Source organism: Atractosteus spatula, chromosome 1, assembly GCF_055471065.1.
Source record: "Atractosteus spatula isolate fAtrSpa1 chromosome 1, fAtrSpa1.hap1, whole genome shotgun sequence".
NCBI lineage: Eukaryota > Metazoa > Chordata > Actinopteri > Semionotiformes > Lepisosteidae > Atractosteus > Atractosteus spatula.
The window spans coordinates 26,424,802-26,449,242 of NC_142706.1; the positions used below are offsets into that span (position 1 = coordinate 26,424,802).

At 37.5% G+C, this 24,441-nt stretch overlaps 2 protein-coding genes across 3 annotated transcripts in view; one reads left to right on the forward strand and one right to left on the reverse strand.

The window, feature by feature from the left end:
- uba6 (ubiquitin like modifier activating enzyme 6) overlaps positions 1 to 2,540 on the reverse strand; it is a 95,954-nt gene extending 93,414 nt beyond the window's left edge. The window contains exons 1-2 of one of the 2 annotated variants that reach the window (XM_088933389.1): positions 2,483 to 2,540; positions 1,104 to 1,169 (exon numbers count right to left, since the gene is read on the reverse strand). In XM_088933389.1, coding sequence (XP_088789515.1) covers positions 1,104 to 1,169; positions 2,483 to 2,508 — 92 coding nt within the window. In that variant the 5' untranslated portion in view covers positions 2,509 to 2,540. Of the gene's footprint in view, positions 1 to 1,103; positions 1,186 to 2,482 lie in introns of both variants that reach the window. The other variant, XM_088933445.1, reaches the window with a different exon arrangement.
- A 14,610-nt stretch (positions 2,541 to 17,150) lies between these two features.
- smim19 (small integral membrane protein 19) lies at positions 17,151 to 21,593 on the forward strand. The gene is made up of 3 exons (XM_088922636.1): positions 17,151 to 17,501; positions 18,252 to 18,376; positions 21,129 to 21,593. Exons 1-3 carry the CDS (start codon positions 17,338 to 17,340, stop codon positions 21,188 to 21,190), a joined length of 351 nt encoding a protein of 116 aa, XP_088778762.1. The 5' UTR covers positions 17,151 to 17,337; the 3' UTR covers positions 21,191 to 21,593.
- The last annotated feature ends 2,848 nt before the right edge of the window (positions 21,594 to 24,441 follow it).

Genomic DNA, 24,441 nt, shown 5'->3' on the forward strand with positions numbered 1-24,441 from the left:
AAGTCACTTGAATTTGATAGCTCTTTTTATCCCAAGGCATGTAATTATGCACCAGCAACCATACAGCAGGCCTTGTGAAGGTCATGTTACATCACTAACTGAATTAAGGGGCAATTTAGGGAGGCCATACTGTGCAAGCCCAAACTGGAATTTAAACAAGACGGTATGGTTTATATCCCTACTCTTATGAACAGTGTCATGGCATCTATAATGACTAAGAAGTCAGCACCCAGGTTTAACATCTCATACAAAGGAGGTCACCTACTACACCTACAGACATGAAATCATTTGTCTTTTAGCTGTCACTTGCTGAATTAGCTGAAAACTTGTGTGAACTAAATCTCTTTTTTGATGTTTTGGTACATGCATTTTCTTTTCACTTTTCTTTAAATGCATTAATGTATTGATCTGCACCAATAAACACATCATATTTAATTAATAATCCTATGATTAACCACAATTCCTATGCTGTTTACCTAATGATTGCCAAGATGAGATGCCAACAGGAATGCCTAGAACCTAACAACTAAACTACAGGTTCAGGAACCTAGTTGTGTAGAACAACTCTAATCCCTATATTAGATATGAATAACGGTAGGTTCCCCAACCCTGGCTTAACTTCTCATGTGTTGTACTATCTGTTTGGTGATCATTAAATGCAATCAATAAACGTCTTCAGCTAAATGACTTCTCGTTTGTAAGTTTTCCATTTTTTAATGTTCTAAATGAAAAATAGCTGCAACAAGTTATACTAAACTTAAGATCATTACTCACATACCTAAATTACAATTATGTGATACAACAGCTTATAAGTATTCTTCTATAGTGCAAAAATACATATTATTAGCATTAAACTTGAGGACTTTTAATGAAATAGAATCCTTCAACAGCTTTAAGACACATGATGTATTCTTCAAAATACAAACACAATTTTGAAGCAATTTAGTTTGATAATTTAAGTTAAAGAAAACATTATTCTACAGCTTAAAACAAAAATTACTGAAAATGAATTGAAGGTGCTTAATATGAACAACAAGGAACACAGAATATCTCATGATTAATTTAAATGCCACTGTATATGAAAGAAGTTTTGAGTCACTGACCTGTACAAAGAGTCGTCGATTTCCATAGAGTCAGCTGCCATTCTTGGGATGTGTTCCTCAAATTTTCTAAAAACATAAAAAACTGTAAAGACTTAAAATAAAAGGCAGGGGATTTTTAAATTAAGTTATTATAAATCAAAATGTTCAAAATGTTAAACGGTTTAATTCCAATACATGTGAACATCCATATCCCTGCCTTCTGAAATTACAACTACTCAGCTAAAAAAAAACTGCATAAAGACAATTCTTGACACACTGCAAAACCACAAAGAGGTATTCTGGTAAGCTGACTATGTTGCTTTGTTTCAGCTTTCACCCTTAAACATTTACATGTTTAAACCTTGCTACCTGAACCTCATAGGAGCCGTGGTAACTCTGACGTCAAGGGCGTCTAGCTCCTGACCGGAAGTCCTGGGTTCAATCGATCTAGCCTGCTCTAATTCCTTCCCAAGACCACTCAGCCTGCTATCCAAATGAGTACCGGGGGTTAAGCCTTCCGGGGCTAATAGGCTGGCCGGAGCATGATGCTGACCACATCACCTCCACTTCCAGTGTTGGGTGGTTGAGAAAAACAGTGGCCCTTGTCCCCCCCATTCCCCCATGGGCCTTAATGGCCTGAAAAGGGGACCTACCCTACCCGAAGCTCAAAGTGACGTAATGTTCGTTCTGAAGGAAACACCAGTACGTGCGTTTGTATTAAAGAGTGTTATGTACAGGTAAATGCATATAAATTATCGGTTGCACATCAGTACACATGGGAAAATGATGCACATAAGATGCAAGAACAGTGGTTAGCAAAGGTTCATTCCACCTTAATTCCATACAAAGCAATTGAATTAGCATACAGTCTGAATAGTAGCAAGTCAATTATCCTGGCTATCAAAGGCTTGATTTAAAAATTATTTCCATCTCATGGAATTGAAAAAAAAAACTGTAAATAAATAAGTGTCCAGAAATACTACACACGATAATCAGTCGACCAGAAAAAAACATTTTATCTTCTGTTACTATGTTGCTGTATATATCCGTACAATATAATACAATATTGTGGAATTTGTACACAATATAATTGTTAATTAGTGCTACTTTTATAAACATTCAATAATGAATAATGTATGTTATACAAGGATAGCAAAAGGCAGAGGAACTCTCATATTACGTTTACCACATTTTCGTTTTTTCCAAAAAGCAGACTGACTGCTTACTCACTCAATCCAGGCCTCAGACCCTGAAGGTTTTCATGAATTCAGTAATAAGAAGCTCCCTCTTTCGAAAACGATTGACATATTTTCAGAAACGCACGCGACTTACTCATACTACAAAGATAATAAAAATGACAAAAACTGAAAATACTGTACTTTAAATAAATTTGAACTTACCTGTCAGTGTGTGAAGCCACAGACATTAAGCGAAGCGAAGTGGCTTCCTATTGGCTGCACCTTTCAAAATAAAAGTCTCTTCAGAACATGCCTCATGGGAAAAAAATTCCGGACAAGGTAATGTCACATTTATAGCAAAACAATAATTTGTGCTTCCTCAAAACTGGATGGAATGTTAAATTAATCGTTCTTCATTCACTTTTGCGTCCTTGCTAATGCTTTTGGTCTTCTTTGCAAATTGACACAGAGCTGTGCAGTGCTGGGCAGGGAAAAGTCTCATTCCTGACCAAACAAAAATGTGTCCCTCCAAAAGTGGCTGGAAACTATTGTAAAGACCAACAGCTAATAAAAAATCACCTTGGTTTTGTTAGATAAGTGTCTTTGCCAATGCTGCTGAGGTTTATAGAATACTTCCCGTCCCCAGATTAGGACAGTGCAGTGCAGTGTTGGACAGGGAAAAGTCTCAAATAGTCTCAAAATGTTTCCCATTATGGGGATATTGTCATGCAATATTGCACACAGCGTTACCCAAGGAAATTATTTGCGATGTTAATCCCATTGATTTGAAACACACTGTAAGAATGCTTACAGTAGTTATGTAGATAAAGCCAGCAGCCATATCACTCTGCAACTTACAACTGGCAACCCATTGAAGCTAAGCAGGTGTGAGCCTGGGAGACCTCCTGGGAAAAACTAAGGTTGCTGCTGGAAGAGGTGTTAGTGGGGCCAGCAGGGGGCATTCACCCTGCAGTCCATGTGGGTCCTAATGCCCCAGTATAGTGACAGGGACACTATACTGTAAACAGGTGCCGTCCTTCAGATGAGACATAAAACCAACGTCCTGACTCTGTGGTCATTAAAAATCCCAGGGCGTTTCTTGAAAAGAGTAGGGGTGTAACATGGCCTCTTAATAATCCCCATCTATGAATTGGCTTCATTACTATTTCTCCTCCCCACTGATAGCTGATGTGTGGTGAGCATTCTGGCACACTATGGCTGCCATTGCATTATCCAGGTGGGGCTGCACATTGGTGGTGGTGGAGGGGAGTCCCCATTACCTGTAAAGCGCTTTGAGTGGAGTGTCCAGAAAAGCGCTATATAAGTGTAAGCAATTATTAAATTATTATTATTATTATTATTGCAGTAGTGATGTAGATATTTGTGTCAATTGTGTATTAAATTTATATGAATTGTGTATTAAAAAATCCAATAATAACTATTTTAAAAATACCACCACTAAAATTGAAATTTAGAAGTAAAGATACACAGATGCCACTTAGGACGTCACTAGATTGCGAGGTCAGCAATCTAACAGACAAACCATAGTAAACCAGGAAACAGAGTATTATATCAGACAAAGCAATAGTACACTCTTTCAAAAGTCCATTGGAAACATAATTACATTTTTTCCTTTCTCAGGAACAGTGGCTCACTTTAGTGCAGCATCACAAGGGAAGTTACTTCATGACAAACACGTGAACGTGTTTTTGCTTCTGCTGAAACAATTCAAGAACTGAACCCATAATTGTGTTTAAATGTTCAAGTACCACAGTTTTAGCAACCATAAAAAGTCTTCTAGAAACCTCTGTCTGAAAATACATGTACAGTATGCTTTGATCATACATCTTGTAAAATGACTTTCCTTATCACTCTTGAAACCCCACAAAGTCTGTTGTTTACATAGGGCAGCTAGAGTATTCTCGTGATATTATAGCAGACAGGACCATTCAGAAAACAAAAAACACGGACAAGTGGCATGACAAATGTCAGACCCACCGATTTATATAATGATCTTTTAGGAAAGGCAGAGAAAAAATCTTTAGCTTTTTAAAATTAACTGGTATTGGTTCAAGCCCATTTTCTCAAATAAAATAGAAAATGGCATCAGAACATAAAAGCCAGTAAATTACTTTATACTGATAAACTAACCACACTTTGAATTTTGAAATATACACTAGAAAGCTAAGACAAAACAGGCAAATACATTGATGGATTTGTAACAATTGTACAGGCTGTACCTTTAAAAGTGGTGTGTTTCACCAAATGAGGTATTTGATTGTGGCAGAATTTCATATACACCAGTCCAGTATTCAGAGATGCAACTAGAGGAATCGTAAACAGATTTGGTAAAAAAAAAACATTTTGTGGTATGAGTTCATTGCATGTGGTTCTGTCCCACCACATACAGTTGTGTCCATAGCTTTAATGATTGAGGAAAGCACCCCAAAGTGCTGTATATTGCAACTTTTAACAGCTATTAAAAGAGCAAGAAAAGAACATTTTCAGGCATAACACAGTAACTTTCCAAATTAATAGTGAACACTATAAGTAAGTAAGAATTATACTATAAGTATAAAAAAGTATAAGTATAAGTAAGAATTCCATTGTACCAGTACCGGTTACATATGGCAATAAAGTTCAAGTTCAAGTTCCACAGTGTTGTTCAGAGCCTCACCGAATATTTTCAGCAGGAACAAAATAGAAATCTATCTTTAAAGGTGTTGGAAATATGTCAAAGGGACTGCACCAGTGTATGAACTAATATTCACTATCAGAGCTTGTAAAAGTCGTGTTATGAGGCAAGCTAGTGAACAGTGTAAAAACCAGCATAGTGGAAAGGATCAAAGATATAATGCCATGTATATCTCCATTCTCCTAGTAAATTCCACTGGATTAGAAGACCTGTCAGCTTGTACTGTATTTATGATGCCAGCATTATCTTGGGTATGACACTCTTGTTACACTGTCCATTTCAAATCTCAGAAGTCAGATTTTACAACTGAATACTAATAATGTCCTAATGTTACAAGTGTTGAAGTGTCTTATGTTGACAAAAAGATGTTGAAAGCATAGAGGGGTTAATATTGTCTAATCCATTTCTTGATAAATTTCAAAACATAAACATTAAAACTTTGGTGGATGTTAACAAACTGAAAACATTTGGTTTAATTCATTGACTATATCTATTTGTGAGGTAAATGTCAAAATTACTCATGTTTCAAAGTAAAGAAAAAATAAGGATTTACGGATGTGTGAAACGTAGCATTTTTTTTCAAAGAGTGTTATAGGGAATTTTGTGACAAGATAAGATTGAATTTATCAGAAATAAGTAAGTCTCCAGCCTTTGTGGAAGAGGAGGAATGAAACAAAAAGGAGAATTCCACAATATCTCAGGTCTTTATTCCAAAAACATCAGTAATAAAAATTAAAACTTTTTTTTTATCTAGATGATGAATGCAAAATTATTGGTCACCTAAATGATCACAGCAGGTTACTTGTATGCATATTCTCAAGCACAGGTCAAAGTGGCCATTTGAACTGGGTCAAGAAAACATATAGATTGGATAACACCCTACACAACTGCTGATGTAATACTACTGTCGAAGAAAACTCAGTCTTCACTCAGGTTGGGAGATTGTCAACAGAGATCTTTAATACAATCAGCTGAAGGGGAGCACATCACAGAGACAGGGTTTCCCCTAGCACTCAAGACATGCTCACTGGACTGAAGTTATACTTTCCTTTTTATACATTAAAAGTAGGCAAGACTTTAACATATCAAAGGAACATACAGGGAAAGGGGCAGTGTCAGAAGTCAAACAAACAGGACAGGGGGATGCCATTTGGCATCCTACAATCTGTTTCATTTCTCTCTGGTTGAATGGGTGTGAGGAATCACAGGCTTTAGTTTGCACCTAAGACAGTGGTCTTAGGTGCGAACAGAAAACCTTTCCCGCGCATAGTCACTGTCCTGACCTTTTGACTCGGTCTTCCACACTACCATGCAGTATGTCATTAATATGAATGCAATACAGAACAAAATATGTAGAATGTAGAATCTTATACAGAAGGTCTCAGCATTATTCCTACTGTAGCTGTTAGGTTAAAACCACCATCAATAATCCTGTCAGCAGCTTTCCCATCAATGTCCCAGATAGAGCCGGTGTTAGATGAGATATATGTATAAATGTAAGCTTTGCAAGGCTCCTTTTGATTGTACAGACTGAAATGTTTTTGGCTGTGAGTATATCAATGACCAGGCTGATTTTGTTACCTCCTACCTATCTTTTTTTAAATGTGATCCCGTATAAACAAATTGTTATCTCTGCAAACAGTAAACTCTGGGTGTCCTCATAGATTAAAAAATTGATTATGAAGAAAGAGCAGGCATTCAGAACAAATGATAGATTAAAGGGGAAAGTGATTCAAAGGAAGAAACAGACATAATTCAAACAGGCTAAATGAAAACTATACAGTAAATCCAAGGTAGAAGAATCAATTAATGGAAATAATGCATGGGAGGTGTGGCATGGGATCAAATCCATGATTGGTCCCTCATATTAATAGCTTGCTTGAGCACACACCCCACCATGTAAATGAGCTGAATATTTTTTTTGCTCAGTTGGATAGTAGCAAACAAGCTGAACCCAATTTTTAAAAATGTAATTGGGCCCACTGGTGCATTTCCCCTTTACTGTGAGTTTAGTTGGGAGAGACACTTTTCCCTGTCTAGCACTGTGCTGTACCATTCTGGGAACAGGACGTGGTCTATAAACTGCAGTAACATTGGCAAAGACACTTATCTGACCAAACAGTGGTCCTTTACTATTATCTGTAGGCTGTACAATTGTATCTACTTTTGGAGAGCCACAATTTTTTTATATTTTGTCATTTGCAATTTTTACTATTAGCTTACTATTAGCTATGGGTCTGTACAATACACTGCAGCAACCTTTGGAGAGGTACAAATCAGGTACAGCTGATCACATTTGTTGTAAATACCTTAGTAAGGAAAATAAATATATATTTGTATTGCTTAATAATATTATTTGCACAGCCTGAACCTTGGTATCAAACAGAAAGAAAAAACTGACGCACTATTTGAGATTATGTGGACTTTCTTAACTGGATTTTTATGGATTGGACTGAATTTTTTTTAATCACACACATAAAATCAGGTGGCTAGCAGGAGTTTTAGGCAATTATTCCACATGGGAAAAAACAATTTTACACAGCAAAACAAAAACACAAATAAGAAAAAAATAACAAATAACAAAATAACAAGAACCATAAGAAACTGATTAATTAGAACAGAGTGTAGCGGCGAGGCTTATTAAAATACAGGAATTAAGTTTTCTGCTCCCTTGCCAGTCCCTCTCTCCTTCATCTCAGTGGTGCGTGATACAGAGAGGCCATTCCATTTGGTTCAATTAAGGTGTTTTTCTAGCTGATAGAGTGTCCTGATAAGGAGCAGCTACACATCAGCTACAGCTAAGCTGCTACACATCAACCACCTTAACAAATGTCATTTCTGGCACCTAAAAGTCTGAGATTCCAAGGGGGAGTCTTATTCAAAGCTGGTTTACAACCCTAAGGTCAGATTGCATGGTTACTCATCATCAGCCAATCAGGAACTGGTAGGGCAGGTTAACCTCACATGGGTCTCGGATGCCCATGAAACTTTCAACCAATGAACAACCTGCAGTTCCTCTAGGTAAAAAGAGGCAACACAGAGAGCCTGTAGAATGGTTCAAAGGGCAGGATGTTTTGCAGGGCAGGACAGTTGGGAAGCGCAGCACAGTTCCCAAGCGCAGAACTTTCTAGCAGCGCGCCTACTGGACATTCAGCCTCAGGGTTCCACCTGAGCATCCTCAGACTCAGCCCGGACCACCACGTAACGGCCAGTGTGTCCGAGTGCCAGAACTTTCCTTTGTCCTAAGAGTCGAGAGCGGAGGTCGCCAGCGCGTAACAAAGGATCCACCCGAGGTTAGCATCAGCAGCAAGCCTCGTGAACAGGTCGGAACTGTGGACAGCTGAATCAGTATTCAGGACTAGCGCTTCATCAGGAACAGACCGGTCTTCTTCCTGACCTGCTGGGACCCGCAGTTGTTTTTCTTCTGTGCACAAGCTCTGCTAGTAAGCCAGAACTAACTAGCCGGTCTTCAGAGAGCCCACTGCTAGAGCATTGCAGTAGAAACGTCTCTCCAGCTGCAACAGCACTGCCTGGTACTGAGCCAGAGAGCGCGGATTGGACAGCAACAAGCCTGCCACTGCTTCTTTGTGTCTGCAGGAGATCTTACTCCACAGATGGATGAGTATTCAACTTCACTGTATTACCGCTCGAGAATTCAATTGTTATCTCAACCAGTTGATATCAATTTAATTCCTATGAGTGATGTACTTGTTTTGAGTATCTAGTGTAGAAGTTGTAACCAAGTTCATTTACGAAACAGTCTAAATGAATGATATACTGAATGTATGTCCTCTTGGTATATGTAACTCTTCGTGATTGAATATATACCTTTTGTATTCTGCTAACCCTCTTGATAAGATCTATTATGTTTATATGCACATTTTATGTATTAATAAATGTATTGTTGTGTATTAGTACCCGTGTATGTGCGTTGTTTGAGTTATCCCGCAAGGTTGGATTCTAATACCATCAAAAGAATCATTTTGTGACTTACTGCTACAATTAAGAATTGTCCCAGTAAATGCACAACCCCTACATTACTGGTGCCTCGTGAGAGGACACTACAAGAGCAACAAATAAAACACATTATGATATCACATTACGTATTTTGAAGGTGACTGTGTGTTGTGATCTAAATTAAGCAATGAATTGATAGGTTATTATTTCATGATTGATGGCTTTGTAACACTTTTTTATGCAAAACTGCATTTTCTACCTAATATGGTTTGAGATGCAGTTTCCTCAAATTAATCCAAGGCTCAAAGTGATGTAAATGTTTCCATTTTATTAGACAACATAGATAAAGAAACTAACAGTTCAGCTGAAAAATGGCATTCAACCTCTCTAGGAACTGAGCTTCAGATGCCATTAATTATGATCCCACAGTGTGGGTAGAATTAGAAGAACTTTATTTTTCCATGAGGAATGTAATTTATGCTGCTTGGCAATTTAAAGAACACAATCTTCAAACATACAAATGCACTAAAAACATCCCTGATACATGTAACATAAAAACACAATAGTTAAAAAAAGTTCAACTGTCCAATGTATTCTGTAGTTACCCACTAATATTAAAATGATAAAAACAGGTGAATTAATTATATGGTATCTGGTAAAAAGGGGGAAGTGCTTGAGTGATATGTCCATGAATCTATTTTAGAGAATAGATATAAGGAAACCCTTAGAATTCAACATCCTTATGGATGCAGGCACAAAGCTCGAAAACCCTGTTTGATCTTCATAGGACGGACTGTATCCTGCTTCCAGATGGTAAAATACATACTGATTACAGAGGGGGTGAGTAGCATCTAGCACAATATCACTGCCCTTTTTATCTGTTCTCAGATAATATAGATCTTTAAGACTACACTGTCTAATGTCCACTGTATTCCTACTGAAAGATACAATTCTCTCCAATCTGTTCTGGTTGGATACTGGATTGTACTGCAATTAAGCAGAATCAACTAAATCAGCACATTGGTGCAGTGGTTGGTATTACTGCCTTGCAGCTGGGGTTTGATTCCCGGCATGCTATCGGTATGGAGTTTGTATGTTCTCCCTGTGTTCTCATGTGTTTCCTCCAGGTACTCCGGTTTCCTCCCACAGTCCGAAAACACAATGGTAGATTAATTTGCTTCTGTGATTGTCCCTGGTGTGAGTGTGTGTGTCCCAGCAGGGTGTGTCCTGTGAAGAGATAAGAGAGACTCCTGGGAAGTGAGATAATAATATAATTTCTTGTTTTTGTATGTTTTTGCAAACTATGCAGTCTAGTGGCTTGACATAGGCTTTGTGCTCAAATGTATACAAAGATGCTACCTGTCCTTGGTCAGTAAGATAAAAGCATGTATTTGGTAAGCTGGCTGTACGCCCAGAACATGAAAAGAACTAACTGTTATCTAGTCTGCAACTTAGATATAATTAATTGGCATGTGTTGCTGTCTTATCATTTGTTTAGAATGTGTCATAGTAACTCTTTTATTGTTTTAAGATATAAAGGACCATCTTCAGCTACTTATTTTTTTAAGTCTGGTGGTTGCTAGCTGGACTTCCATATGCATATGAACAAAGAGACTTCTGCTTCACAGACACGTGAACTTTGTCATTTGTATAACACAACACTGCCTTGCCCCAGTTGTTTGCCTGGATATGCTCTGACTCCCCTGCGACTCTGAAACTGAAGGAGTTAGAAAATTAAGAGATGGAGCTAAATCAGCTAAAAGAATAATCAATTGTACAGCTTTCTTACTGTATTGCAGTAAGAAACTAGTTTCTTCAAACACAGTTGTCTACAAAATTCCAAAATTCTTTAGTAAATTAAATATTAAATATTTTTCCCCCTTATATTTGCACAGATGATTAATAAATATTTCTTGGTTGATAGTTAACAGATAAAATATCTGTCAACCATGGACAGGTTCTGCATTACTGAGTCATGAACTGTTTAGCCTAGTCCATGAGCATCTCCTTCAGGATTCCAACTCTTGTGAACACCCAGTTCAGCTCCTCTGCAATCCTGCCAGTGGACATAGACAGAAGCAGGATTGTTCTAGGGTACAGACTTGCATAATCAATGATAACCAAGACAAGACAGTACCCAGAGTGGCTCCTTTCCAGCACATCAATAAAGATCATGTACCAATACACTCAAATGAAGTTTGAGTGGTAAAGCTATGAGTGGAGCTGACAGCACAACCCTCCAATTTCCCTCCAATGTCCTCTTGGGGAGGGCAATCTCAGGACAATTGTCAACAGGTAGACCTGCATCCCCCGTCTCCTCATTGGGCAAGACAGTTGGGAGACTATGCCCACTCTCTCTACATAGCTTTTTCAGTTAATTGTAAATGTGACCTGTACCACGGTATATCAGCTTACTTTCCCATGAATACTGTTTTGATCTAGATATTTTAATGATAGGTTATCTGCAGAATTGCTAAGTGATGTAGTTGGTTACAATTTGTAGTTGTTTTGTAAAGTTTGTAGAAATGAGAGTATGCACTTCATGAAGCTCTGTATTGGATTGCATGTGTTGAACCTGACTGCTGCACTTTTTTTACATTAATAAATACTATTAATAATAAATGTTCCAATTGTTGAAGTCAATTAAGTTCAATTACTTTAATTTAATCACTTGAATTTCTAGGCTGCATTCACAAACCTTTTCTACAAAATAATTGTTCCTTAATAATATGATGTATTTTGTTGCAATTGCTCTATAATTCTAATTGTTATGTATGACAAGGGTTGATTTTGTCAAGAACAATTGACATTTTTAAATTGTGTACATTAATTTACAGTGTATTTTCATTGATTTGCTATTTACATTAAACGCATAAGATCATGACATTGGAAATACAATATAATTCATACTTGGAAATTAATTTTCAATTGCACAAAATTCACAGACATGAACAGCGTAACTTGCAAGAGTTTCACACCTCCTCCCTAGTTGGCGCCAGCAGGAGCAATGAGCCTTATAGCCAGTTGCCAACGCACCTCTTTTTCAGCAACGCTTTTCGATTGTTTTGAATGCTCGGCCGCTAGTAGCGTAAAGCTAGCTACACTAAGCGACACGAATGATCCGGAAGTGTATGTAAATAGCCGAATTTCAATCAAAATAAAAGTCCTTCAGCTACCACGGTAGCGTATGAGTATAGCAACATTAAGCGAAGTGACAAGCAACTGAAAAACCTGATTTGTTATTTCTTCGTGGGTATCTGTAATTCCTTGAACATTCTGGCAGAATTTGAGAGGGTCCTTTTTTTAATTTTAAATCTCCTCCACTAATCTCCAAGTTTGATAAATCTAAGATTATTAGAAGTTTTTATTAATTTTACAGAACCTTTCTTCCATTTATAGTACTGTAAAAATTGTCATTGCTATGTTTTTTCATAGAAATGTTTTTTTTCTGTTCCATGAAAAAGGTTTTAAGATACAAGCTTTAAAAGGAGCTGTATCTGAAATTTCTAATTAAATCAAATCCTTTATTATATTTTAATTCAATCAGTTTTTTAAACTATAACCAGGGACAAAAACATATTTTTTCAAAAGCGGTGAAACATACAATTTTAAGACAGTCATCCAATAGCAAATCACCCTTCTTCATTCAGTTTCAAGTCTTTATTAATATTGTTGGTCTGTGCGGACCACCTCTAGAAAAACTGCAGTGCAGAATTGGATGAGGGGAAATTTGTGCCTCTCCAAAGGTGGATGGAATCTATTGCAGAGACCCTCAGCTAATAGAAAATCACCTTGTTTTTGTCAGATAAGTGTCTTTGTCAAAACTGCTGGGGTTTATAGAGCACCTCCCATTCCCAGACTTGGATCGTGCAGTGATGGACAGGGAGCTGTCTCACCCCCCTCCAGATCAAACATAAATTTGTGCCTCTTCAAAAATGCCTCAGATCTACTCTAAAGACCCTCAGCTAATAGTACATAACCATGGTTTTGTGAGATAAGTGTCTTTGCTAAAGTTGCTGGGGTTTATAGGATCGCTTGCTGTTCCCAGACTGGTACCGTGCAGTGATGGACAGGGAAAAGTGTAAACAACAACTGTGATCCCAACCAAAGTAATGCTGACACTGAAGATCATAGTATTGTGACCAAAACCAAAGCTGTGACATGGAGTAACCATACAATAAAAATAGGTTATTAGACATGGAGTGGATGACTGGCAATGTTTTGAAAAGGCAAAAACCATAATGCATCTGTAAATCACCCAACAGCCAAAAAAACCAAAGGTGGAGTGCAATGCCCGCCAGAGCCCCCGTTGCGTTACAATATTGACTCTGTAGGGTTTCTGTGTTGCTCAGAAAATTGTGATGTTAAAGCCACGGCATTAAAAACTGGGTTCAGTTTCATGAACAAATGTGAAGCAATCAGCAGTGTAATACATAATAAGTCATATGTAACCAGAAAAAAAGTAAAATTGATGTATCACGTCAGCATTGGTGCTCAAACAGCGCTGGATTATCTCATTTTGGGGGCTTACTGTGGTAAGACAGACGATAAACAGATGGTTTCCCAGGATAGGGAGGTCGAGCTAGATGGTGACACAAAAGTGGAAAGTAGTATTGTATGTAATGCATCCATCACCCAAGGAAATTGTTCCTCATGTCATTCCCTCCGAAAGTGAAATGCACAGTATGTGCAGAAGTGATGTCGATAGTATGAATCTACATGGTAGGTGTTATGAGAACACCCCTGACGTTAAAACACGAGCACAGTGGTAATTTTCCAAAACCAGCTAAAACAACCCAGGAAACTTTGCAGAGTCGGCATGTATATCTTTAGTGTCATAGTTAATTTCATGGGATTAGAAGACCTGTCTGCTCATATTTATGACACCTGCATTTTCATGGGTAGTAGATACAGTAACACACCTGTCACACAGTCTATTTCCAATCTCAGAAGTCGAGTGTCACAACTGAACACTAGCAGTGTCCCCACTGTTACAGGTGCTGAGGACTCAGATGTTGATTTTGGATGCATAGAGAATGTGAATTCTCCATTTCTTCACCATTTAAAAAATGTACATTAAGGCAATGGCAGATATAAACAGACAGGAGAACAAAGAGCCCAATGACTATTTTGGTTCAAATTAAATTTCCTGTCGTCAATCCCAATATGGACAGACATACTAATGGGCAGATTTCAGCAATACGAAAAGATGGATGGACTACATCAATTTCTGAGATAAAGTTCCAAATGAATGTGTGGAAAGGTTAGGAACTCTTTACAAAGCACATGAAAGGGAATTTTGTGATAAGATAAGACTGAATTTGTCTAGAATAACTATGTCTCCTGCCCCTGTGGAAGAGGAGGAATGGAACAAGAAAAGTAAATTCCATAACATCTCAGGCATTCATTCCAAGAACCCCCTATTGTCACGGATGTTGGAAAGGACGAACTGTGGAATGGCAGGAGAGCGTAAAAGACCCTATGTGTAGCGGCGAAACGGGGGTTAGGCCGGGCTCAGGAAATGCCGTATAGAAACCTATGCCCTCAGGTAGCGGACATGGGGCGACCTGGTGCTAGGCGGGTCTCAGGACATCCAAACGTCAATGCTGAGCAAAAGCAAATGAAAGACCCATAAATAAATAGCCCCAGAGAGAGAGAAACACCAGAAGGACAGCAAAGCACCGGAAACAACAGACAGAACAGAGTAGGAGCACACCTATAGATACAACCAAACATTTTTAGTCTAAATAATGAACGCAAAATTTATGGTCATCCAAATGATCACAACAAGCCACCTATCATTACATTTTCAAAAACAGGTTAACAAAAGCCCTAAACGAGTGCTGGTTAAATTTTGTCATGTAGGGTGTTGCTAATTAGAAAAGGCAATACAGACCAAAATCAATATGGAATTCTATTCTAAATGTTTTAAGATTTTGCCTGGCTGTTTACTGAATTTAGTCAAACCTGCCATCAACAATCCTAGCAGCTACTTTTCAGTGTTAGATGAGATATGCGAAGTGATACCTTCAATAGATTTCAAGAGAAATTGACCCAGCCAATTTAATAATTCCCCTTATGTCCTGGGTTGTTTGTGGCCAAGTAAACAGTACCTTTATTACTTCCCATGTAGACTTTTGCTAGAACTGTAGTGTCTTGCATACCAAAATTTGCTTGCACAGATAGCTGAGTTTTTCATGAGTTAATCGACCCTCATACACAAGTCTTTTCTAGAGAACATAGTCACACAGAATTGCTCAAAGTGTAAGCAAACAGTGGTCTGGAAGCAACGATTTAGCTCTTGTCCACAAACTATTGTGATTCAGATTCCCAGAGCACATTAAAAAGTGCAATGTAAATTAAATCAACAATATGCCATGAAGGAAAGTCTATAAGCAGAGGTGAACATTATTGGGCGGTACTTTCATGCATTGGACAGAAATTTAGATTGAAAGCAAATTATTAAAACATCACAACACAGCCAACACATAACATAGACTAAACTAATGTTGTGTTTGTTTTCTAGAAATAAAGGAGGCATCAGACAGAGACATTTGTTGGTCAAACCATGCACTCACAGTTGAGAATGCCTATACTCATGAAACACAAAAAAACCTGGAGCCACTGAACAGTTACTGTACATACAGTATAAACTCTACCGCATAGTAAAGAGGCACTGAAAGAGTCTTTGAATAGCTTGCAATCAGTGACAATGAAACAGACAGCCTTACCTGTAACAATACACAAGACTTTCAAGACCCTTCTGGGATCTAAAGCTATTCAGATTTCCAAAAATACCCATAGATGCCAAACCAGGTAAAATTGACATAGAATCTAATATTAGAGAATTTCTCGCGAAACTTCTATAATCCAAAATTGAGCTCCCAAGCCATGGACTCCCGGAGGTTTTCCTGCAGTTAAATGAGGTTTTTCCTTCCCCCTGTGCTGTGCAAAATTTATGTGTCCAAAGGATAAAAGGTCAGACAGCTGAAGCAGCATTTGAATGCTGTCTGAGTAGTTCTACACTCAAAATAATAAAAGCTGATATGATTTAAGAGAAAATCTGTAATGTTTTGATACAGAACACCTGCAAGGCATCTTTACTTCCCAGTCTATCAGAATGCATGGGGGGAATCAATTATCAACTGGTACTTGGGCAACATGTGAGCCATCGTTTCCACATTACCGGATCAAATCAAAAAGGCTCCATACCATGTCTGTGGCAGAACCACCTTCCCAGGAAAGACACATCACCACTGAAGGTCTATTCAATATTTTGGCTGTTTCAATACACTCTAATAAATTTAATAAAGCAGAAAACCGAAGTTTGATAATATGTCTTACATTTACACCCCAAACAATTATCCCATAGACAGTAAGGAAAAAAGTGTGAAATTGACAGTGAAGCGTTAACAATGCCCACATTGCGATAACATGCCCTTCGAGACAAATCTAGTATCGGCCACTAAAAGGTCCCTACAAACCCCAGCAACATTGGCAAAGGACGCTCATCTGGCAAAACCATGGTTATATACTATTAGTTGGGGGTCTGTAGAACAGATCTGAGTCACTTTTTGACTAAGCACAAATTTTGGTTTGGTCGGGAGGGGAATGAGTCCATCACTGCATGGTCCCAGTCTAGGAACAGCAAGTAGTCTTAGAAACCTTAGTTACTTTAGCAAAGACACTTATATCACAAAACCATGGTTATGTACTATTAGCTGAGGGTCTGTAGAGTAGATCTGAGGTATTTTTGGAGAGGCACAAATGTTTGTTTGGTCAGGAGGGGGGTGAGACTGCTCCCTGCCCATTGCTGCACAGTCCCAGTCTGGGAATGCTGGGAACCCCAGCAGTTTTGACAGAGACACTTATCTGAGAAAACCATGATGATTTTCTATTACCCGTGGGTCTGTAGAATAGATCTGAACTACTTTTGGAGAGGCACAATTTTTTTGGGTCAGGAATGATACTTTTTCCTATCTAGCAGTGCACAGCTCGGTGTTAATTTGCAATAAGGAAGTGATATAAAAACACCAATAAGATTGTAAGAAAGCAAAAAACTAATGAAGAACGGCAATTTCATATTACCTGTTGGTCTATTTATCACATTCCACCTAGTTGTGAGGATGTATAAATTGTTGTTGTGCTATAAATGTGACTTTAACTGGTCCAGGATTATTTTTTACAAGGCAGGTTTTAGGGGACTTTTATTTTGAAAGGTGCTGCCAAGCTAGTGTCGCTTAATGTAACTTGCTAAAAAAAAAAGGCTTGCTTCACGGTACTGTCTGTGACATGGTGTCGTTTTTTTTTGTCTGATACCTTGCAAATGTTGAACTTGCAGATCCGTGTAGGCTTCTATAAATCTGCATTTGTGAACGCGGCCTGTGTAGAAACTACTAGGAATCGTGTGTAGTTATAAGTACCTATGCAAAGAGAATTGTATTTATTAATTATTATGGGAGGCTACGGAGTGATGGCCGATGAAGGTACTAGTATTGACTACTCTGTACACGAAGCCTGGAATGAAGCTACAAATGTCTATCTTCTTGTTATTCTTGTCAGCTTTGGCCTTCTCATTTATGCAAGAAAGTAAGTCAATGCATATAAGTTCTTCTCTTTTAGGTTTTTGTTTGATGTTGCTGAGGAATTGAGCTATTTGTACAATTTAACGGTAGGCTTCCGCGTAAAGTAAAACACATTTTCTGTCGGTGTAGCTGCCATATATGCTATAAACATGTATGGTCACGTCTTTTACAGAGTTAGATTCTAAGCTATTCTACGTTGTTTTAACAACGCAATCTAGATAGTGTCATTGATTAAATCTATTCGGTCTGGCAGTTCCATTTACCGTATAGCTGTACTATTGTAAAAAATTAACCTTGATGTTAAGAACAGGTTTTCCGTGATTTGTTTACTATTAAAAATAGTTTACAAAGGTTATAAAACGGTAGTGTAATGAGCAAACAATTTTACTTATTTATGAAACGTGGGTTTTGAGAATGAATTTTCTTTCTATTGCTAACGTGTTTGTTTTGTGTATCGCTCATTTAATAACATTGTTAATCATTTCACAAGCAGCAAACCTTACATTCAAAAATTCTTAATTTTACAGAGTTCAGCAGCCCGGCATACTCGTTTGTCCCTGTGTGTGTATACATTGTAGATGGTGTAGGCACCCTGCTGCCTCATCCATGGTGTTGTACTTCTTATACTTTGTTATTCCAGGAGAGGCTGCAGGCTGCCGCTACTCTTAGCTGGAATAAGTAGCTTCCAACAGAAAATATGGATGGGTTTGCTCATTTTCATAAGATTGATGACATTTTTTATTTATGTTTTCAGAAACAAAAGAAAAATAACAAGGATTTTCACCTTGCCACCAACTGTAGGAATAACACCAGAGCCTAACTTCTATGACAGCTTGCAGAAAGTGCGACTACGGCAACAGTTAGAGATGTACTCTGCTGGTGAGAAAGATACTTCTTTTATTGCAAAGACATAGATTTATGTTATTGAATTTCTTAACTATTATAAAACCTACATAACATTTCATAGTTCCATTTTTACTTTTCAAAATAAATCTAACAATGGAACAATTTAACAAAGATGAGGCATCTTTATTTTTAACTGCTCTTCAGACATATTCACCTCTCAATAAGACAAGTGGGAAAACATCATACAATGGAAATAGTAACAAATTGGACAATTGGATAATGTTTTGCTTAATACAATTCCAAAGATCTTGTAATTCAATAATAATATTATTGTACAAAGCCAACGCATTATATTTGTTATAAATAATTGAATCCCGTAAAACATAAGAGTCAAACTTATTTACATCTTTAAGTATTTCTTTGAATAAAACAATTCTGTAATAACAAAGGAACAAGTAATAGGTTTATTCCATGCTGAAAAGAGAAAACACAACGTTTCGGCTGTGAAGCCTTCTTTAGGTGTGTATTCTATAATAACAAGTAATTGAATTATTCCATGCTGAAAGGAGACGAAAGAAAACACAACGTTTCGGCCGTAGAGCCTTCTCCAGGTGTGTCACACACCTGAAGAAGGCTCCACGTCTGAAATGTTGTGTTTTTTTTCTTCTCTTTTCAGTATGGAATAAACCTATTACTTGTTCCTTTGCAGACTACGTATGCTGACGCAGCTACCCACCTGAACTTCTATAATAACATACCCTTTGAAAGTCTCTGGAACTACATATAGGCCTCTTAAAGTGTATAAAAGGAAATACTACATTGAAGACAATCAATGCACTCCAAAAGTTTCAGGTCATGGACGTCGCACATTGGGGGGTGGCTATGAAAGAATCAACAAAAGCATAATTTACAAAGTTAAATTTAAAGCTGCTGGTATAGTGGCATTGTCTTAATTGGTACCACAGTCTATGAAATAAGTAATAAGTAATTTTGGAGTGCTCAGTTTGTGCCGTTAAAAATAGCATTTGTGTTGCTTTTGTTTCTGAGATACAGTGCCTTTGTTTTCCCCCAAGTGCATGACATCACTTAGCCCCCCTACAACAGCATAGGAGAGCTGAACTGGTCTCATTCGTTAATGCTTTTTTGGTGCCAGTTTGTGGTGATTCCGAGATCTGGTGCCTCTTCTTTTTTCAAGTCTCATTCAGCCCCCCTGTAATGTCGTAGTAGAACCAGACCGGTTATATTAATTAGCGCTCCATTTATGCCATTAAAAGTAGATTCCCAGCTGCTTTAGTTCCTGAGATGTAGCTCCTTTCTTTTTCGGGTAATCACTTATCATATACAGTACAGCGATTCCAGTAACCCCATCTGTTAAGTTCAAGCACTCTGTTACTGGTGCGAGGATAATGTCTGCTATTTTGTTTCTCTGTTTGCCCAGAGGCAACTGTTAATTTTGCATTTAATACATTTTCTGTGCATTTGTGTGAACAGAAAAAAATAAATTTGTCTCCAATATCATACCCTAATCAGAAGTGTTGCAGGTTAAGCCTTAAAAAGCAAACATTAGCAATCAATTGTATGTTCCTAAAAAACGCTTTAACTAGCACACCTTAATACTTTGTAGCTGTGTGCTTTTTTAAATCTGAAAAAATAACCAGTTTCTCATTGTGTCCTTCTTAAATAAATATGTAAATCAAGGGACATTTAAAGATTCGATCCATCTTTAGAGCAACACATTTAAAAAGAATTAGGAACTTCCTGTATTACAAGAGCATTGTTTTTATATTTTTTTATGCAATGCAAATTCATAAATGTGAAAAAGAACCAGGATTTGTTTTAAAGGGGCACTATGTCCTAAATTGACATAAGTAATTCTTAACACATCTGCAAAACTGTATTGGAAACTTTACAGTCTCGTATATGCAGATTGCAAAAATATTGGAAAGATATTTTTATTTTCAGATAAAATAACTAAAAATATATCTAACGTCTTAAAAAACAGTCATTATCATTGTCTTTGTATTTACAACGCTCTTGCGTGCAAAAGTAGCACGATTAGGTAACAGTCCTCGTATCTGTGTATTCCTTGTCAATCTTTGGTGTAGAATACAACGTCTGAAGACTCAGATGTGACTGACTTTGTAAGGTGTCACGTTTCTCCCAGCTGAAATCGTCCTTTGCAGTATGCAGTGCTACAAAACCCAGAAACTGTTTGCTTCTCCAGCTCCATTAAGTCACCCCCCACCCCCAGCAAACAGCACAGTCACTGAAAACCATAGCATTTGTTAGTGCTTGGTTTACGCCATTGAAAGTAGCGTTTGTGCTGCTTTCATTTCCGAAGTAATGCATTTTGTTTTTTCGGGGGTGTGATGTCACTCAGCAATGTTGCAGGAAACCACAAGCACAGAGTGTATTGGTAACTGTAAACTTCCTTGTAGATAGTCACGTTTACTCATTTGTGCTGTTTGTAGGGGGGCAACTTCGCAGAGCTCGGAGAGCACTGTATGTATTCCATTAATATGAGTGGGTTTTAACAACGATCTTCACTGGTGGTGAGGATTATTGTAGTCTCTCCCTTGCTTTTCAGAAAGTACCAATGGTAGTTTAGTAACCACCCTATCATTGTATTATATTATATTTTATGAAAGGTTTAAATTGTTTAATGTGCCAGAGTTGGAACAGATTTAAAGATTTTTTAAAATTTATTGTTACATCTGCCTTTAACTGTTGAAGAAAATGTAAGCTGTTCCACTGTTTAAAGCTATGGTTTTCTTTTCACTTCTAGCAAGAAAATATGAACAGCAACATCACGTTCAACCCGATAGTGTGCAACTTTCAATGGAGTGAATACTGAAATTGATTTTTATTTTTATTAATTACATGAAAGTGTAACCAATTTTTTAATAAGAGCGTAAGGATGTGCAAAAAAAACCTTATGTAACATTTTCTTCAAATGAAATTAAAAATTAGTCGCTAACACAAATTAAGGAACATCCTCCTGTTATAAACAAAAGGCCAGTACTTTGTGATCCTTATTAAGCGTGACATTGATTTAACTGATCTTGAGGTAAACTGCAAACCTGCCAACAATAACCAAACAAGGAGTTTCTCTGTTGTCCTTTGCCCTTTTTTCCTGCCATTGCAGGAACTTTGTAATATATTAAGCATCAATAAATGTATATTTATATATAGTATGTTATTCCTGTATGCTTTTCAAAATTTGGTTATTAAAGGTTTTGGTGTCATTAAATTGATTGATAATGCCTCATTGTCTATGAAGCTGTTGATTGCCCAGGTGATGAAGTGAAGTATCCCGTTGAATGTCAAATGTAAAAATCAAAAAAGAAAAACATAAATTAATCAATAAGTCCTGCTTATCAAGAGAACAATGCCTTTATGATATTTTTTATGTTGGAGGCTGGGTGAAGCCAGCTACTTCTAACCTGGAAACATATTAAAGTAAAATACAACAATCTGTTGATAATAGGTGGTCACACAGTCTACTAGCTAAAGACTTAGTGACATAATGACTAAATTGACATTCTAAATTTATCTTTTTGTATCTATTTATCCCTTTCAAATAAAACTAATTCCTGTATGCTTTCCCTAAACTCTTCCTAATTGCGTGTAGCTGGAATTTCAGGGAAACTTTTGTATTTCAGGGGTCACTAGCCCTCATTTTGGAGAGACTTGATCAATAAGTTTTATAGGTCATCTGTTTTTAAACATCAATAACACTGTAAACTATTGAAGAGTCCATCCATCTGTAAATCATACTATTTGATATTAGGGTATGTATGTGCTAATTTCTTGCTAACAAGTAAGTCTGCAAGTATCCCCCACTTGGAACATGCCTGAATAATGGTGCATTGCATTCCTTGTGGTGCCAAAAAAAAAGGTTAGAAGATCTGCTAAACCTCTCTCATGAGAGATAATAGTTGCACTGAGACAGCCGTAAAACCATTTGGCCATGAACAAAGTACGCCTGGTGATTCTCAACTCAAGAGAAGAGATTCTCCAACACCAGAGAAAAAAGTTGGGGCCACCTCTCAGTAAGGAATGCAAGGAAGGACTCTTGTTAAGCTTTCAGTTTCAAGAAACTTTGCAACCATATCTTAAAATCACTCATATGTATGTTCTATGTGCCATGAACACCATGTTTTACCATTCTGTTTATATTAATTGAAGAAACCATATGGTTATACTTAGAAGAAACATAACTAGCTGCATTAAACCTCAAGAAACAAGGAATGTCTAAGCAAATCCCTGTAGATATCACTTGTTTAGTCTTAAATTAAAGAGCAATTTATTATTAAACAGAATTCTGATTGCAACAAGCATTATGGAAAGGATTTAAAATTTAAAGATAGTTATGATACTGCCACCAGTATCAGTTATGATACTACCATACCATAGTAGTAGTAGTATGGTACTACCATCCATACTCCCCAAAGGGAGAGGTTTGTAGAGGGATACAAACCTCTCCCTTTGCTTTTGTAGTATATCAGAAGTTTTAATATTTTATATTAATATTAAAATTCATTTCTTATAGATAATGCCAGCGTCACGCTATACAACTTTTCCTAGGATTTTTAGTCATAGCCTTCATTTACATAATCGTAAGAAAATCACAGCGAGTTGCAGACAGTCGCAGCGAGCGCCCGTCAGTTGTGTAGTGTGACACCCTCAGTGACTCAGTCATAGCGCTCTTAACAGCCCCTACAACTCTCTGCAACTCGCTACGATAAAATCAGACTGGTTTGATTTTCTCGTAGTGAGTCGCAAGTCGTAGGGGTGGGCAGTGAGCCAGATGTGTACTTGTGAGATAATGTGCCCCTTATATTACACGTTAAAGCGCAATGCTAATTTGTTTCCAGTATTTGTTTTAAAGGTGTTTTATATTTTTAACCCTTTTTTTTATTTTTGTAAATTTGTTCTATATTCATAAAGAAGAATTATATTTTTGAAGATGTTTATTTGTGGAAAACAGTGCCTGTGTTACATTTTTCAAGATGTTTATGTGCTTATTCTCCATGTTGTTTGTTTACTTACCTATGGTGCTCTTCTTCCTGTTCCGGTGTGCTCCACGTTGATTGGCTGCCGAAATGAGGAGACCTCGCGGTACTTTCGCAGTGCAATACGAGATGTGGAACCATGATAAAAAAGTTGTGAGGGAATCATGTAATTAGTCACCCCCTGTAATTCCTAATTGTATAGTTTGACACCCTCTAGCACAGAAAAGGCAGCGAGATTCAGCAACTGCAGTCGTTAAATTTGACATGCTCTCCGACTAGAAGTCGTGTCGAGTCGTGTAGTGTGACGCCGGCTTAAAAACATGAAGTCACCTACTTCATTCCCTTACAGAAAGCTACAAAGAAAATATTAGATTAAAATACAATTAAGGTCACCATAATTATTTCAGGAAGAAGTTGACTATGATTGTTTGGTATCAAATGAATGGGCAAACCATGGGTAGTTCTGAAATCTAAATATTAAACCTTTGTGTGTTACTCAGAAGAAGTTAAGGGTTGGACATTTTATCCAGTCTCTCCTGATAGAAGCAATAAACATTTCTTGGCCAGCCAGAACTCTGGCACACAAGTCTTTGGTATGTCTTTGAGGCTAATACATGGAGCCGAGTTCCTCACTTTGTCATGAAGTGTAAGCCCACAGCTGCAGATGAGAAATCTGATCTCCAACACTTGTACCTGTAATCTCATTCTTTTGGCCACTACCCAAACTCATGACTATAGGTGAGGACATAGCTTAACTGGAAAATTGAGAGCTTCATCTGAAAACTCAACTTCCACTTCACCATTATAGTTTACTGTCAATCCGCTGCTCAATCTTGTAACTCCCTCTTCCCTCGCTTGTGAACAAGACCGTAAAATACTTAAACTTCTCCACTTGGGTCAGCTGGTCCCTCCTCACCCGGAGAGAGCAAGCCACTTTTTTTGTGGGAGAGAAACATAACCTAAAATTTTAAGCAAATATTTTCCTGCCCATGTCACACACAGCTGCAGATCTTTCCAGTGCATGCCAGAGATTACAGTCGAATGAAGCAAAGAGGACAACGTCATCCACAAATAGTAGAAATG

What these genes read in the sequence shown, in the direction of transcription:
- smim19 (XM_088922636.1), top strand. Translation starts at nt 17,338, where the DNA reads ATGCAAAGAGAATTGTATTTATTAATTATTATGGGAGGCTACGGAGTG. An exon ending in CTTCTCATTTATGCAAGAAA is followed by an intron (nt 17,502 to 18,251) that starts GTAAGTCAATGC and finishes TTATGTTTTCAG; the next exon opens with AAACAAAAGAAAAATAACAA. An exon ending in GTTAGAGATGTACTCTGCTG is followed by an intron (nt 18,377 to 21,128) that starts GTGAGAAAGATA and finishes TTTCACTTCTAG; the next exon opens with CAAGAAAATATGAACAGCAA.